The 14370-nt window shown below is 40.4% G+C and overlaps 1 protein-coding gene and 1 long non-coding RNA gene across 6 annotated transcripts in view; both read left to right on the forward strand.

Annotated features, from left to right (window-relative positions):
- LOC141775285 (uncharacterized) overlaps positions 1–14370 on the forward strand; it is a 101974-nt gene that overhangs the window by 60928 nt on the left and 26676 nt on the right. For all 5 annotated transcript variants that reach the window (XR_012595573.1, XR_012595575.1, XR_012595576.1 and 2 more), the window contains one exon: positions 11647–11757. This is a non-coding gene — a long non-coding RNA (uncharacterized LOC141775285). The remainder of the gene's footprint in view (positions 1–11646; positions 11758–14370) is intronic.
- Positions 2923–8475, forward strand: zic6 (zic family member 6). Its single transcript, XM_074648487.1, has 2 exons — positions 2923–4559; positions 6942–8475. Exons 1-2 carry the CDS (start codon positions 3557–3559, stop codon positions 7577–7579), a joined length of 1641 nt encoding a protein of 546 aa, XP_074504588.1. The 5' UTR covers positions 2923–3556; the 3' UTR covers positions 7580–8475.

Consider the following 14370-nt stretch of genomic DNA (forward strand, 5'->3'; position numbering starts at 1 on the left):
ACAAGAGTAACCGCACAGATTCGTCATCTACTGTATATTTCCTACATTATATGGTCAGCTGTGTGTTGAGTGACTGCTACAGTACCGGTGTTTGCCTTCATATGGCTGATGGAGAGGGCTAATTGACTTCTTGCTGTGATTTACTGGAGCATCTGTCTGCAAATGGACTCATCCCAAACCTGTTAATTCATCTAAATTTCATAAAGTCATGGCAAAGACTGTGCACTGCCATCCCTCATCAATTATAATATCTCAGCACTACTCTACACCAATGCATGCAGTTGTTTAAACAAACACACACATGCATAAACACACACACACACACACGCACACACACACACACACACATACACACACACACACACACACACACACACACACACACACAGGCATTCTTGACTGTACCACATATATGAACATATTAAATCTGTGTCTGTCTGTCACACACACACACGCACACACACACACACACACACACACACACACACACACACACAGATTTGGATGATATATTCTTATGCTCCCTATCTTTTTCTCTTTATTTTCTTGTGTTACATTGTGCATTAACCAACCTGGTGATTCGTATACACACTGGGAACCGTATATTATGTTTATCACCTTTTTGCAAATAGTTTTCCCAAAAAGGCGATGCACGTTATATATATTTTTTTATAAATGTATTTATTCATTTCAGGTATAATGAAAAACAAAGAACATTAAGGAAATGCAAGTTATTTTAAAAATGATTCTTCTCATCGCCATCCCAAATTAGCTAAATTTTCAGTCCAGTTTGCAACATGGCGTTACACTGTAACTCTGACATTTGTTTTCTGTTTCCTTCCATCCCTGTATATCGCCCTTTGTCATTCATTTGCTCCATATTCACTGCACTGAGAGTGGCTGAGGTCTTATGGATGTAAAGAGTATCCCCTGACATGAGTGTTTTGATAGTTGGGAGTGATATTTAGTGTGCAACAGTCACTAGGATTTTGTCCGGCCTGTCAAGCAACCAACATAAATGACCGAACTCATAAAGCTGGAGGGCTGGGAGGGACTGCAGATGTCAAAATGATAGAATTTGTTTCAATGTAGATATTTAAACTGGAGTTTTGTGTGTAGTTTCCAAATTAAATAACTGCTACGCTGTCACAGATTTTGCATATTTTTTATCAAGTTTAACAAATAATACTGGAAAGATGTTCTAGTAACACGACAAAGCCCTCGACTAAGTAAATATACAAATATACCTGTTTGCATGTCTTGGCTAATACTTTTATAATTTGATTGATTATCGCTGTGAAGCTAACCTAACATTAATCCTATGAAATTAAAATTTGGCAAATTCTAAACTTATAAATTTACAAATTAAATACATATGATGTTATTAGACTATACTGTATTGTAGTTAAATGAATAGACTGTTAATTTATGGAAAAACTGCTTATTAGGTTAATTAAGTTCTGACCACATTAAGGGTTGAACATTCAAGCAAATTTAGATATATGAGCCTTTAAATCATCTTAGCCCTTTATTAAAAAAAAGTATTACACATAAGCTGCAGTTATGAAATATATCACACACTTGCTGTGACTAAACAGAATTGCTGAATGAAATGATAAAAGAGAAAGTCCTCTTTCTTGTTTTGCAGCAGATGAGGAGCTGGACTGATTTGGGCTGCAGGTCTGTCAATTGCTTTCTGCTTTCTGAATGACAGATTGGAAACTTTGGGTTTATTGGCCTTTAACCCTCAATCATTATCGGAAATGCATCGGGTTAAAGGTTGACAAACATGAGCGTCCATTACAATCATGACGGAATTAGGCCAGTTCTGGGCATGTCTACTATTTTGCGGCACTTAATGTCAAGTGGGCCCCCTTGCTTTGTCTCTGCCTAGGATCCACTGCAGGTGACGTCAGCATAACAATGTGGAAAAAGGATTTTTTTTTTTTTATTTTAAGAAAAGGTTGAAAATTCTACCAGCTATTCAGCTCTTTTAGAAATAAGGATTTTTTTTTATTCCCACCTTAAACCTATAAGCTGCAGTCCAGAACCCACGCCACGTCGTGTAGATTTAAATAAAAGCAACAGATAAAAGTATTTGGCTAAAAGTGGAAGAAAGTGCGCTGATAAGAATCAAAGCAAAGCGAGGAGGAGACGTGCAGAAATCTGGTGTTCTGCTGCTGCTGCTGCACCAGAGAGCAGCGAGCAGAGCTGGAAGCTGCTGTCCTCACAGCACCCCAAAGTAAGAAAGTTTATCAGAGTTTCCCAGGAACAGTGGAAGCTGCTATATGTCACGTTTCATCATTTACATTTTTACATAACCAAATTTTACATTTGTGCTTTAGCCTGCAAGAAGACGCACAGTGCACTTCAGATGATTATTAATGCATTAAAGCTTAATGGGGGAAAAAAGGGTGTATGTGTAGAAATAGTTAGAGGTAAAATAGTACATCCTGTTCTCCCCAGTGACACATGCTGGAATCTGAAATAACTTTTTCCAATAAGATGATTATTATATTTTGGTGGTCCGGTGTCATGTTAGGACTACTTGTTGCATTATTAAACTTTTATTTTTCGTTGGTTATTAGTCCAAAAAGTAATTCCCTTGCATGAAAATAAATTAAGGTGAAGCAAAGATATACTCTTACCTCCCAGTAAACTATACATTGCATTCAAATATAAATATATATATAAAAAAAATATGAATAAATGCATTAAAACGTTGTGGTCATACAGGGTAATGACGCACAATTTCTTTTTTTATTTCAAATATTTAATTGTTAGAATTACTTTTCCTGTAACTTCCACTGTTTTCAAAACTGCCCTCAAAATGAAAAGTCTTGACAATAATTGGCCTGGACACGCTATGGACCAGCCTCTCTGTTATTCTAGTGGGACATTTTAGCTTTGGCAAGATTAATTCCAGCGATATATAGAAAAGACACCAGTGATATAGTCTTGTGTTTTTGTGCTTTTAATCACTTGACTGGTATATCAGATGATGAGTATTATTAGCTTACACATTAAGCTTTGCATTCCTCATATGTAGAGTTTTTTTTGGAGACCTGTGAGAAGGCGCCTGGAGTTTAAAGAGGCAAGCAATATTTGCAAAGTATCGCGGCACATTTCAAAGCGTTTTTCTCTGCGATATTTGAAAAAGGGAGTCGTGCAGTGAAACGCCTGCGTGTCCCTTTTAAAACAAACCCAGCGCCTGTCAATCAGCGCGCATTCCAACCAATCCCAAAGCTCCCTTTTTAAAAGCAGGTTTGCCTGCTGTGCTTTTATATTGCACCATGGCCTGCTTCGAAGCATTTTTTTTTTTTACTACCACGGTTATTGCCACAAAATCAAGAAGGGCAAAGTGAACGGCAATGGGACTCCCACCAACTTCTTTAACGCAATTCAGTCCTAAGAATTATTGCACATGATGATATAGGCTACAAACAAGGGAGACAAATGGAGAGAGTGGGATTTCTGGTTCTGGGTGCATCCTGAATTTGGTTTGATTTTTGCAAAAAAAAAAAAAACTCATAGCAAAACTCACAACAAAAAAAACATGACAAGCCTTTCGAGGTTTAGTGGCTGCCCTCTCTCTTGCGTCAACCCTGGAGAGAGCAATACTGAACCCAGCGTGGTGCTGCCACCTTTGGCAGGAGAGCACATGGGACTCCCCACTGGCACTTCCTTAAAACTCTGCCCCTCGCACAATTTGCGAGACTACCCCGAGACGAGGTCCAGTGCATATGTTGACCACTCCACTTTTGCAGACTCTGGATACCCCAGCCACAGCCCTAGGGGCATTATCATTGGAGCCAATCTCTCTGGAGCCGGCATGCCACCCGTCACTGATCAACTGGCATCAAGAGCTAACCACCAACATCATGGAGGGATTGCAAGGTATCGTGACTTTGCAGGCTACAGGGACAACAGAGCTTTTTTCTCCTCCAGCTACCAGGAGCAGCAGGCCCACGCCTCCACCACCACCACCATCACGGATGCATCTCGAGATTTCGGCAGCCAGATGATGCTTGGTTTACCTGGAGACCTGCTCAGCCGGACGCATGCACCTTATGGCCAAACTATCCACCCCAAGGGAAACAGCCAGCAGCAGCAGCTCGTCTCCCAATTCCTGGGTCTCTACAAACCCCTCAACATGGCAATCCAGCGTGCAGGAGGAGGAGGAGGAGGAGACGCGTTCCTCAGGTGCTCCTCCAAACAAATAGTAAAGCACGAGCTGGTGTGCAGGTGGTGTGATGATGGCCATGAAGAGGGGGCTGCTGGGAAGCTGCTGCTGTCCTCCTGCTCCAGAGCCTTCGGGACCATGTATGAACTTGTCACCCACATGACAGTGGAGCACGTCGGAGGACCAGATCACTCCGAGTATGTGTGTTACTGGGAGAACTGTGCGAGGGACAGGAAGCCTTTCAAAGCCAAATACAAGCTGGTGAACCACGTCAGAGTGCACACAGGGGAAAAGCCCTTTCCATGCCCATTTCACGGCTGTGAGAAAGTTTTTGCACGATCAGAAAATCTTAAGATCCACAAGAGGACTCACACAGGTTAGTTAAATAATCATAAATCAATTTTATTTTGATAATATTTATTATGATGAGAATAATAATAATATATTTTGTGATATTTTAATAAAAAATGCTGTCATTATTTTGCAACTTCCAACACAAACTATTTCATTAATATTTATTTATTTATAATATATGAGTTTTGCAGTGTTTATCTGTGTGAACACATATACAAAAATATATATTTTTCATTATTAAATAATAATATGGACGTTTGCCAATTGTGTCACATTATTATTATTATTATTATTATTATTATTATTGACCTATTATTGTTATTATAATTATTATTATTATTACACTGTGCTGTGTTATTTAGGCCCACATTGTTATAAAAATGTTGCTGCCGCCTCTGTTATTTGGCTGCATGTTTTTGCAGTAGTAGAAGCATGTTGAGGCTCCATGCAGGCACCAACAGATGAGTAGAGTAGTGAGCCAGTGTACAGGCCTAGTGGTTAGGGTGCCTCTCCCACTTCATTCAGTGAAATTATTAAATAAATGCTGGGACACCGGAGAGCTGTGACGTAGCCGTTACGCGCTCTCTGCCTCCCAGGGACTCATCTCTAGCTGAGCACATCACACAGTGATGTAGGAGGAAATAACAAGGTGAGCTGACCTCACTCAGCAAAATGATGATTGATTATAAATACAAACAAAATGAGTCATATTTCTAAAAAGCTGATTTATTTATTTATTGCTTTATGTTTAAATTTCCATCACTTTATTTGCCTTAAAGCACTTGTGCAATTATGTCATACAATGTATTTCATTTTAAAACTGTTTTTCTTTGGGCCTTTCCTTATATGCCCCCATTGAGCAGAATCTAATATTTTCTATAAAGAAAAAAAAAGATTTACTGTGCTATCTTATTTTATTCTTATTTTTTTTAACATAGGAATTGCAGTAGATCTCACAAGGTGTACTGATACTGAAATGCAGGCATTTCAATTGAAAAAAAAATAATTAACGAATGAAGTGAATGGCCCTCAGAGAAAGAGACAATATTAGGCGCTCCCTTTTGGTTTAACAGTTGTGCTGTTAAATTGTTTTACTAATGAAAGCAAAGAGAATAGAGACAGAAAAAAAGGGTTTGCCTTAATGACATTTGCTATTACTGCACATGCGTAGTGTGTTAATTAGACATAATTTATGTCAGAGAAATATATTAACATTTCTTTGAAATTCCAAAAGACAGGACATCCATTTGGGCCTGCAAAAAGGCTGATTTAACAGAAACTATTTAAGTTTTATTTATGGTGTCCAGCTCTTCCTGGCTGTCCACTACATCCATCAGTGTGTGTGTGTGTGTGTGCAGGAGGGACGGTGCGCAGCTGCAGGCAATTTAGTGCAAGAAAGATCAATTAGCATCTTGATAGCCATAATTCATTCAATGCATGATAACTCCCTTTAAACAAATCTTTGCATTTGCTGTCGCAGGTTTATCATAATGTAATGCATGTTTAAACTGCAGCCTTGTTGATCATCTAGTCCGCCTCACTTGTTGCGATCAGGACTGCGCCAAAGTTTCAGCAACTAGTTTGAACTCTTGTCATTTGCATTTTTTTTTTTGCACATTAGTAACAATTTGCTATAAAGAATGTGGCATTTTTAAACACGTATTGCAGAGTCACTGGTTGGAAGCTGATGGTTATAGATAGAAGCCTGGTTGTGCATTTTGTTTTGTTTTGCAGACTCACATTTCCACATAGTGATATGGAATATGGAGTGCACTAAGCTGCATCAGTATGAGCATATATATGGCCACAAAGAGCATGATGCACGGGGCCTGTTAAAGGTCCCATATTGTAAAAAGTGAGATTTTCCGGTCTTTTACATTATAAAACAGGTGCTTTATAAATGCTTTATAAATACTGTGAAAGTATCGAAGCGCTCAATATACCGAGAAATACACACAGCCCGTATTCAGTAATTGTGCGTTTGAAACAAGGCGCTAAGATTTCTGTCCATTTGTGAGGTCACAAAATATACAATATTTAGAGCATTTCAGGGTTTTAAACATAAACATTCTAAATGTGTCCCAGATTATATCCTGGTTGCAGTGTAAGTAAATAACATCAGCTGACAGGAAGTAAACATGGACCCAAACTGTTGCCTAGCAACACAATTCCATTGCAATTCAGTTGCAATTCCGAAAATGGAGCGTTTCAGACAGGAGGGTAAATGCAGGTATATTCAGGCAGATAGCATGAGAAACAATTTTTTTTTTAACATTACACCACGTAAACATGTTCTAGTAAAAACACAAAATACATGTATGAACCTGAAAATGAGCATAATATGGGACCTTTAAGTACTTTCGTAACTCCGCACGTCATTTCTCTCTTTTGCACGTTTTTTTAGGTGAGAAACCGTTTAAATGTGAGTTCGAGGGCTGCAACCGGAGGTTTGCGAACAGCAGCGACCGAAAGAAGCACTCTCACGTGCACTCCAGCGACAAACCCTACACGTGCAAGGTCAGAGGCTGCGACAAGTGTTACACCCACCCGAGCTCTCTGCGCAAGCACATGAAGCTGCACTGCAACAAGGTCACCAAAACAGGCGACGACGACGCGCGTCAAGGTGACACTGCTGCAGAGGTCACCAGGTCAACCCGAGACCCAGATAATGGAGCCCTCCACATCAGCCCTCCACATCAGCCTCCCACCACCTCGACCCAAGATGTCCCCATGTCTCCAGAGAGTCGAGACGAGTCGACCCCGAGGTCACGTTTCCATCACACAGTGTACACTGACAGTAGTTTGGACTACAGGTCGCAGCCTCTCTTGGAGCCTTTGCTGCTTCAGAGAGGCAGCTACAGGTCCCACCAGTCCTCCCAGTACCACTGCGGCCAGTCGGGTCACTCTTTCGCCCAGAGCTCAAGGACTTTCCCGTCCACTTCTTCTCCCTTTCAGAAAAGCATCGTGAATGGATGGTACACATGCCACAGCGGCGTGGACTCCTTCCCACCAAAGCAGTGTAACAACATCCCGTCTCTCTGAGTTCCTGTTGGGACACACACACACACACACACGCACACAAAGCTGGGCGACCTATTTTTTTTTTTTTTTTTTTTTCCTGGGCCTATTTTTTTTTCTTTTTCATGTTATAGCCTATAAACACTTTACAGCTGTGTCTCTTATTACTCTCTGTATTTTTTGTGAGTGTTGTATGAAATATTTTGTGACAAGTCATCCCTGTTGAAATGTTGCATTGCGCAATGTGGAGAGCTTTATTTGTTGTTGTGAGGCCTTGTTTGGTTGGTTTGGCTCTATAGCCACATGTGGGTTAGAGGAACTTTTAAAAAGTGTTTTATGCCTAATTGTTCGCTGTGTTGCGTAATTATTAAAGATATCTATCTTAAGGATTTATTGGACGTGTTGAGTCTTCTGAACTTTATAGGAAAAGTCAAAAGGAGATGTGAATGTAGCCCTTAAAGTTTATAGGGGTCTTTGTTGAATGTAAACTATAGATGTAATGTCGGGAAAGATAGAAAACATTATTCATGTCTTTATGTATGTTGGCTAAGATGAAATAAATATCAGAAAGATCTTTTTCTCAAGTTCAGTTTTGGAGTCCGTGATGGAGCCTGAAGCATGATTTGTCTGTAATTAAAATACTGCGAGGCTCAGTAGGTTTTTTCTTTTTCACTTTTTTTCGCCCCCTTTTTCCATTACACATTCTTGTTTGTATTATATGTATATTTCACATATCTGTGCAAAGTAAGACCAGTGTGAGCATAAACCAGTGTTCGTGATACTATTAAAAACGTTTAATTAGCATACAGTTCTACTGTACATAAGCCTACTGTATAATTAATTATGTATTCTATATTTTATTAAAGTGTCTATATTCTCTTTGATCAGGCGTGTGTGGTTAAACCCAATCAATGCATTTTCATCACTTTTTTTAAATTAATTTTTTTATTTCTAATTCTATACTTTCTAAAAAAGCACACGCCATATTTGCAGGTTTTGCAATTTTGTGCAAACTAATGCAGCGGGTGTTCTGATATTCAGTGTTTCTAGTTGTCAGGAACTGGTCACACAAAAAGGTATTGAAGTGGTTTATTGGGGTAAATCTGCTGTAAGTGAACAGCAACATGTAATAAACTACTGAACTCTGCACAACAAACGGCTCTCACGACAAAATAGCGTTACATTTTTCAATCTGATTTTTCTTTTTCTTTAACTGCGCCATGCATGCGCGTTTTTTTGGGGATACAGGTGTATTTGCCACAAGGTCATGCGCATTCTGTCCTTCAACGAGGCGCGTCCTCGTGGGGTTTTTGCTTCCTCTTCAAGAAAATGTTGCTGATTTTTATATCCTATTAATCATTTTTTATATATATATTTTCCATTCGATTTCTGTCCCTCTGTCTTTCTGTCACTCAACACTACACTTTAAAAACTTAAAGATAACCAAGCTGCAAACACAAGTATGACTCATCTAGCCTCAAAATATTGTATTGTCCAAAACACTAATAAATAAACGCTCTATTATTATTCCTACCACTATTCTATTCATACTACAAGCAGAAAAATAAAGGCTCATACATTCAAAGCATTTTTTAAGCTCCTCACTTTGAGTCTGAATTGATATTTTCTTAATTTCCCTGTTCAAAAAAATCACAATACCACCAAGATAGGACATATAAGTGGTGTTCTGTTTCCTTTTGGCTATTAATAAAAGTTGAAAAAGTTGGGGGAGGGGGGGAAAGAGAAATGTTAGTTTCCATTTCTGGATGCACACACTGCTAATAGCAAAATGTTTGCTCCACTCACCCTATAAGTTACAGTTTCGCTGACATATTTGTTCATGTTTTGCTTGTTTATTGTACCTTCTGGAATGTAAATTTCAACAAACACCTCATTATTTTAGAGGAATAAGCTGTGTAGGTTTCTGTTTGAAGCCTCGACAGAGCTCGAATTCAGTTTCACTATTAGTCCTGCATGGTGCAGAGCTGCAGTTATTATTGTCGTGCAGCTCATTCTCCCTGTTTCCTGGGTCTAAAAAATGACGCCTCTCTCTAACAATATTAGTTAGTTAACAGGGAGAGTGATTGGGAAGTGAGTGAGCAGGTTGAAGTACAGTTAATGGGACATTACAGTGAGGGTCTGTCTACGTCCTGCTCAGGAAAGTACTGCTTGATTATTGTGGAGGTCGTATGGGTCATGCTTATGATGAATAAGGTCATGAATGACTGCTCCACTGCCAGTAGCAGAGCTTTAATACTTTGTACCTGTATGTATGGATGTCAGCATTTTATACCTTTAAACATACGGATGATGACTGCCATTGTATATACCAATTTGCTTCACACATATCAAAAGGAAATCAGGTCAAAAGAGCATTAATTTTTACATCTCTTTGAAATGTATACTAGCTGTAATAAGGATGTTCTTTATTCCAGTGAAAGGATTTGATGGAGGGACAGTTGTCTGGATGGCCACTAAAATACATGAGGTGAATGCTCCAAGGCTGCATTAGGAGATGTTTTATTATATTAATACAATGAAGGTTCAGAGGACGCTGCTGTTATTTGCGAGACAAAATATAAGCAAGATAGTGACAAGACGCTTGTATTCATTTTTTTCCAGCATTCATCCTTCTATATTAAAATTAAAAAAAAAAAAATCCCAAAACAGTTTTAATCCTGTGTTATATTTACGAGTGAAACATTACGCTGTAAACACATTTTATGTGTAATTGTTCTGGAGATTTTGCAAAGCTGTGATGAACTTGTTTATGCGTTGGTTAGAAGTGTATGTTGGGATACATTTGTAGGGACAGTCTGATATTTTTCATGATGCATTTTTGCAAATCCTCTTTGAGGTTGACTGCAGTTAATTTTCACTTTTAGCTTTTCTTAAAGCCATCCGTAAGTTTCAGCATCTGGATTTCAGTTTTGATTAAGATTTTTTTTAAGTATTTGATTTGAGTAATGAATGTGTACCTGAAAAGTGCTGCTGCATGACTGCTGCTCAGGTGGATAAAGATAATAATTTAGTGTTAAGCGGTGTGATATGGTCTAAGATGGATCATTTAAAGTGGTAAAATATTTCAGTTGTGAAGTGCTTCTTTCCTGCAGTAAATTGAGGTGAACTGGGTTGTCTTTGATCAGTGTGCTTTAATGGTGAGATGACTGGAATTTATGAGACCTCTTTCTCTTGTATTGCAACCTTATCAATAGCTTGCATCAAATGCTTTTGGTGTAACTCCGCTATCAGTGTTTTTAAAGCGAGATACTCTATCTCAGAGCTCATCTTCTAAACCCCAACTATTGTATGCACCGCCACATTCTGCCCTTTTGTCCTCTATTTCTAAAAATAGTAAATCTCTCCACAGAAAACATAATAGAGGGGATCAAACATTATTTTGTGCTCAGAGAAGCCTCTGCGTTTGCAATATGGGGGACAGATTCTCCGTTTGTTGTGCGAGGACAGTGCATTTCTGCGACTACAGTATGTAAGCGTGTTCTGACCGAGCCCTGGTATTATTCCATAATCATTGAACCCTGCCACACCCTTCCCCCCAGCAATCACAACTGATTAGACCTCCGCTTCCCAGTTTGCCACTTGCCCGCCGCCATCTTTACTCTTGCGCTCTCTGCCTAGCAACAAGCGCAGGCGCCATTTTGGACAGGGTATACATCAATTTAATGTAAATAAATCCATTTCACCTAGGGATCCATTGAATTGCCATCTTGCCCCCCTCCGCCTTGCGTTTTCTGTTATGCCATACTTGGGTTGAGCTCCAGCTGTGTACCAGTGGGGGTGGGCTGCTTTGTCACACCGCATCTTTGGTTTTTATGCATCATCATAACCATGTATGACATCTTGTGTAACTTACACTGTGCCGCTTCCATACTTTTTCCAAAGGTTTAAGAGCTGGGGTTGGAGCGGCTGTGTCAGCGTTGACTCCGACTGACCAAGTGTGATTTTAATTGGATCTCTGGCTTTCCCCCCCCCCCCATCCTCCCCAGGTCAAGCCAGTGGTGCTGTTGCTCCCCAACTTGCTTTCTTTTCATCCACCCCTCTGTGCCCCCCTCCCCTTTTTTTTTTGCCAGGTCCTCTTGTTCCTCCGTCTCATCTATCTCTATCCCTGCAGCTCCTGGCTATCTTCACCCTCTATGGCTCCTTCATGACGGCCCCCTAATCTCTGCCAGTGTGGCTCCATGGTAAGTAGGTGTCCTCCGCCAGATTCTCCCCCCAAACATGCAACTTGACTCACATATCTGCTTCCCTCTCTCTGTGGACAATTGCAACCCCACATGGCAAAACTGGATGCAGCGGCACTGCTGCTGCTTTGAAAAAAAAACATTTCACATTCTCTTTCCAGTTTGAGCTACTGAGGGGTTTGGCTTCAATGATGCTAACAATGCACGCTGAGGGCAACTAACAATGAACAAAGATTGATTCTAAAGGAAGAGATTGAACTGTCAATACGCAGATGAAACGGTGGAGTGTGCAGCTCATGTCACTTGTTCTTCTCTGAGAACATTAGTAAGGTAATCTGTTTCATGTCTAAGCCGGTGTTAATTTGACAGCTCGACAATTAATAATCTTTTAAAACACACCGTCAGAAGCGGGGCTCTTATGTAAGACAATGCAATCATTACATGTTTAATGTGTTTACAAACCATAAAATGGTGAATATGCAGTCCCAGCGCTGTGCTATTATGATTTAACCACACTGATTCTTTCGATTTCTTTCTCATCTTCATCTGCACTGCAGTTTTTCTGATTTCAGCAGTGCCAGCCCCCTGTGTAGTCCAGCCTGTACCAGGGCTTATTAAACCAGGCTCCTATTCACTCTCCCCAACGGTCGCTCCACTGTCAACTTAAGCCCAAGCCCCTCCAACACTCAGCTCTTCCACTATTGTTGCAGAATTCGCCAAAAAACTGAGTATGGCTGAGCAGCCGATATGCAGCGGAATAGAGGGAAAGGCCCCGCCTCTCCTCATATCTAATGCATAATTGTCTTTTGATGCATTGCAATCTACCCCTGTGGATGGTTCTTAAAAAGATGTCTTTTTTTTTTCTTTTTCTTTTTCCATTTATTATCCATGCCTTACATAACAGATATTTTGACATTTTCTGATGAGCCAGTTTTCTGAGATATCATGGAGTCTTTAATCGTCTGCTATGAGCTCAGGAGGTATCTGACAATGATTTATCTCAATAACAAACTGAGAGCAGAAGTTTTTCAGATATGGCCTGCAGTATTTTGTTGTCGCAATGCAAAAAGGAAAATAAATAATGTTTGTAAAAGTCCACATCTTTCAAAAAATCATACATCCAAGGTGTTTTTGGGAGTTAGAGTAGGTTGAGTGGGGTGAGCAGACCTTTGAAGATCTTTCAACTCCTGTAAGCTCCAGGCCTATGAGATGCAGTGCCATCCTTTTAAGGGAATGACCATAACTTTGGTCCCCTTGCTTCTAATCCCTCCTCCAGACCCTTGTCATCAGAGATCAACCAGGGCTGAGCCTTAATGTCCTCCACTCCCTGGCAAGGGCAGCTGCTAGCTTTCATGTATGTGAAGAGCCAGATGAATATGCTTAAATCTGCAACGTTGGAGCAGGAATTGATGCCTTTATCTTCATCTGTGCTTCTTTACAGTTCTACATGATCTTTGAGAAATTATCAGTTAGATTTTTTAGAGCCTCTGCTTAATGATTTACTGAATGCATTTGAAGCGTTTGTTAGAAAATGTTATAAAGGCTTTGATCACGACGCCTAAAGAGGACAATGCCTTAGATTTTTACAAAAAAAAACAGTGCAAAGAGACCCTAAGTGCCTGTTGTCTTTGCCGTCTCTCAAAACTATCACATTTCATTAGCAGCGATTCGGTCGTGTTGTGAGATACTGCATTTGAATACTTTTTTTTTTATGATTTCTCAAATCTCTGTCGTTTGAGGTTGAACTTAAAAAAAAAAGAGAGATCACATTGATCACGGTCCAGGGTGTTTCAAAGCGGCGAGTAATCGCGAGTGTTTAATTTTATCTGTTGCAGTATGCATTGCAAGGCGGCTGTGTAATCAAGCCTGTGAACTCGACATCTGAAGGAAGGATTCTGTTTCTGATCACATCCCCATTGAAGTCCGTCCATTCGCTGAACACGGACGCGTCGGCGCGCTCCCGCTCGTACTCCTTAGTATGTGGCCGTCAAATTAACATGCACTTGACATGTGTGTCGTTTTCAGCCGATGTGCAGTGTCAGGAGCGGTCCTGGGGGCCTCACGGGGGCCACATTTTAGAGCGCTGTAAGTGAGGACGCATGGCGATCTCACTGTTAACCTCCAGCGCTACAAGAACACCCCAGGGCCTAACTCTACAATGATGGATGTAGGGTGGCGGGGGTTAGGGGGCCCCACACACACACATCCCAGGAATTCCCCTTGGGCCTTTTCAATTACAGTTAGACCGAGCTCCGCACTGTGATGATATGTTGCTTTAAGGCTGTGACGTTAATGGAGGGGACAAATGTGATTTGGTGTGGTGTTGACCCCGAAGTGCAAGACAGAAGCGCTCTCATGGCACGGAGGCAACAGGAAGAAATTACCTACTGTTGCTTTATTTGTTTACAGTCATCAATAAAATAATCCAAAGTGTCATTTAGGTCCCTCTGAAGTTTAACAAGTATTGATGGGAATAGTTTATCATTAGCCACAGGCTAAAGGGGGCATGAGAGAGAGTAATTAGCCGCTAGTGATGCTTTGAGGAGCCCAGGTAACGGATTTAAGAGTGGCTTCTTCATGATCAATGAGGCGGCCTAACCTTGTATTGGACGT

Source organism: Sebastes fasciatus, chromosome 10 (genome assembly GCF_043250625.1).
Source record: "Sebastes fasciatus isolate fSebFas1 chromosome 10, fSebFas1.pri, whole genome shotgun sequence".
NCBI classification, from domain to species: Eukaryota; Metazoa; Chordata; class Actinopteri; order Perciformes; family Sebastidae; genus Sebastes; species Sebastes fasciatus.

Bases quoted from the DNA above. Each gene is read 5' to 3' on its own strand.
- zic6 (XM_074648487.1), top strand. From the start codon at position 3,557: ATGACAAGCCTTTCGAGGTTTAGTGGCTGCCCTCTCTCTTGCGTCAAC. The intron at 4,560-6,941 runs GTTAGTTAAATA...ACGTTTTTTTAG, and splicing joins CCACAAGAGGACTCACACAG to GTGAGAAACCGTTTAAATGT.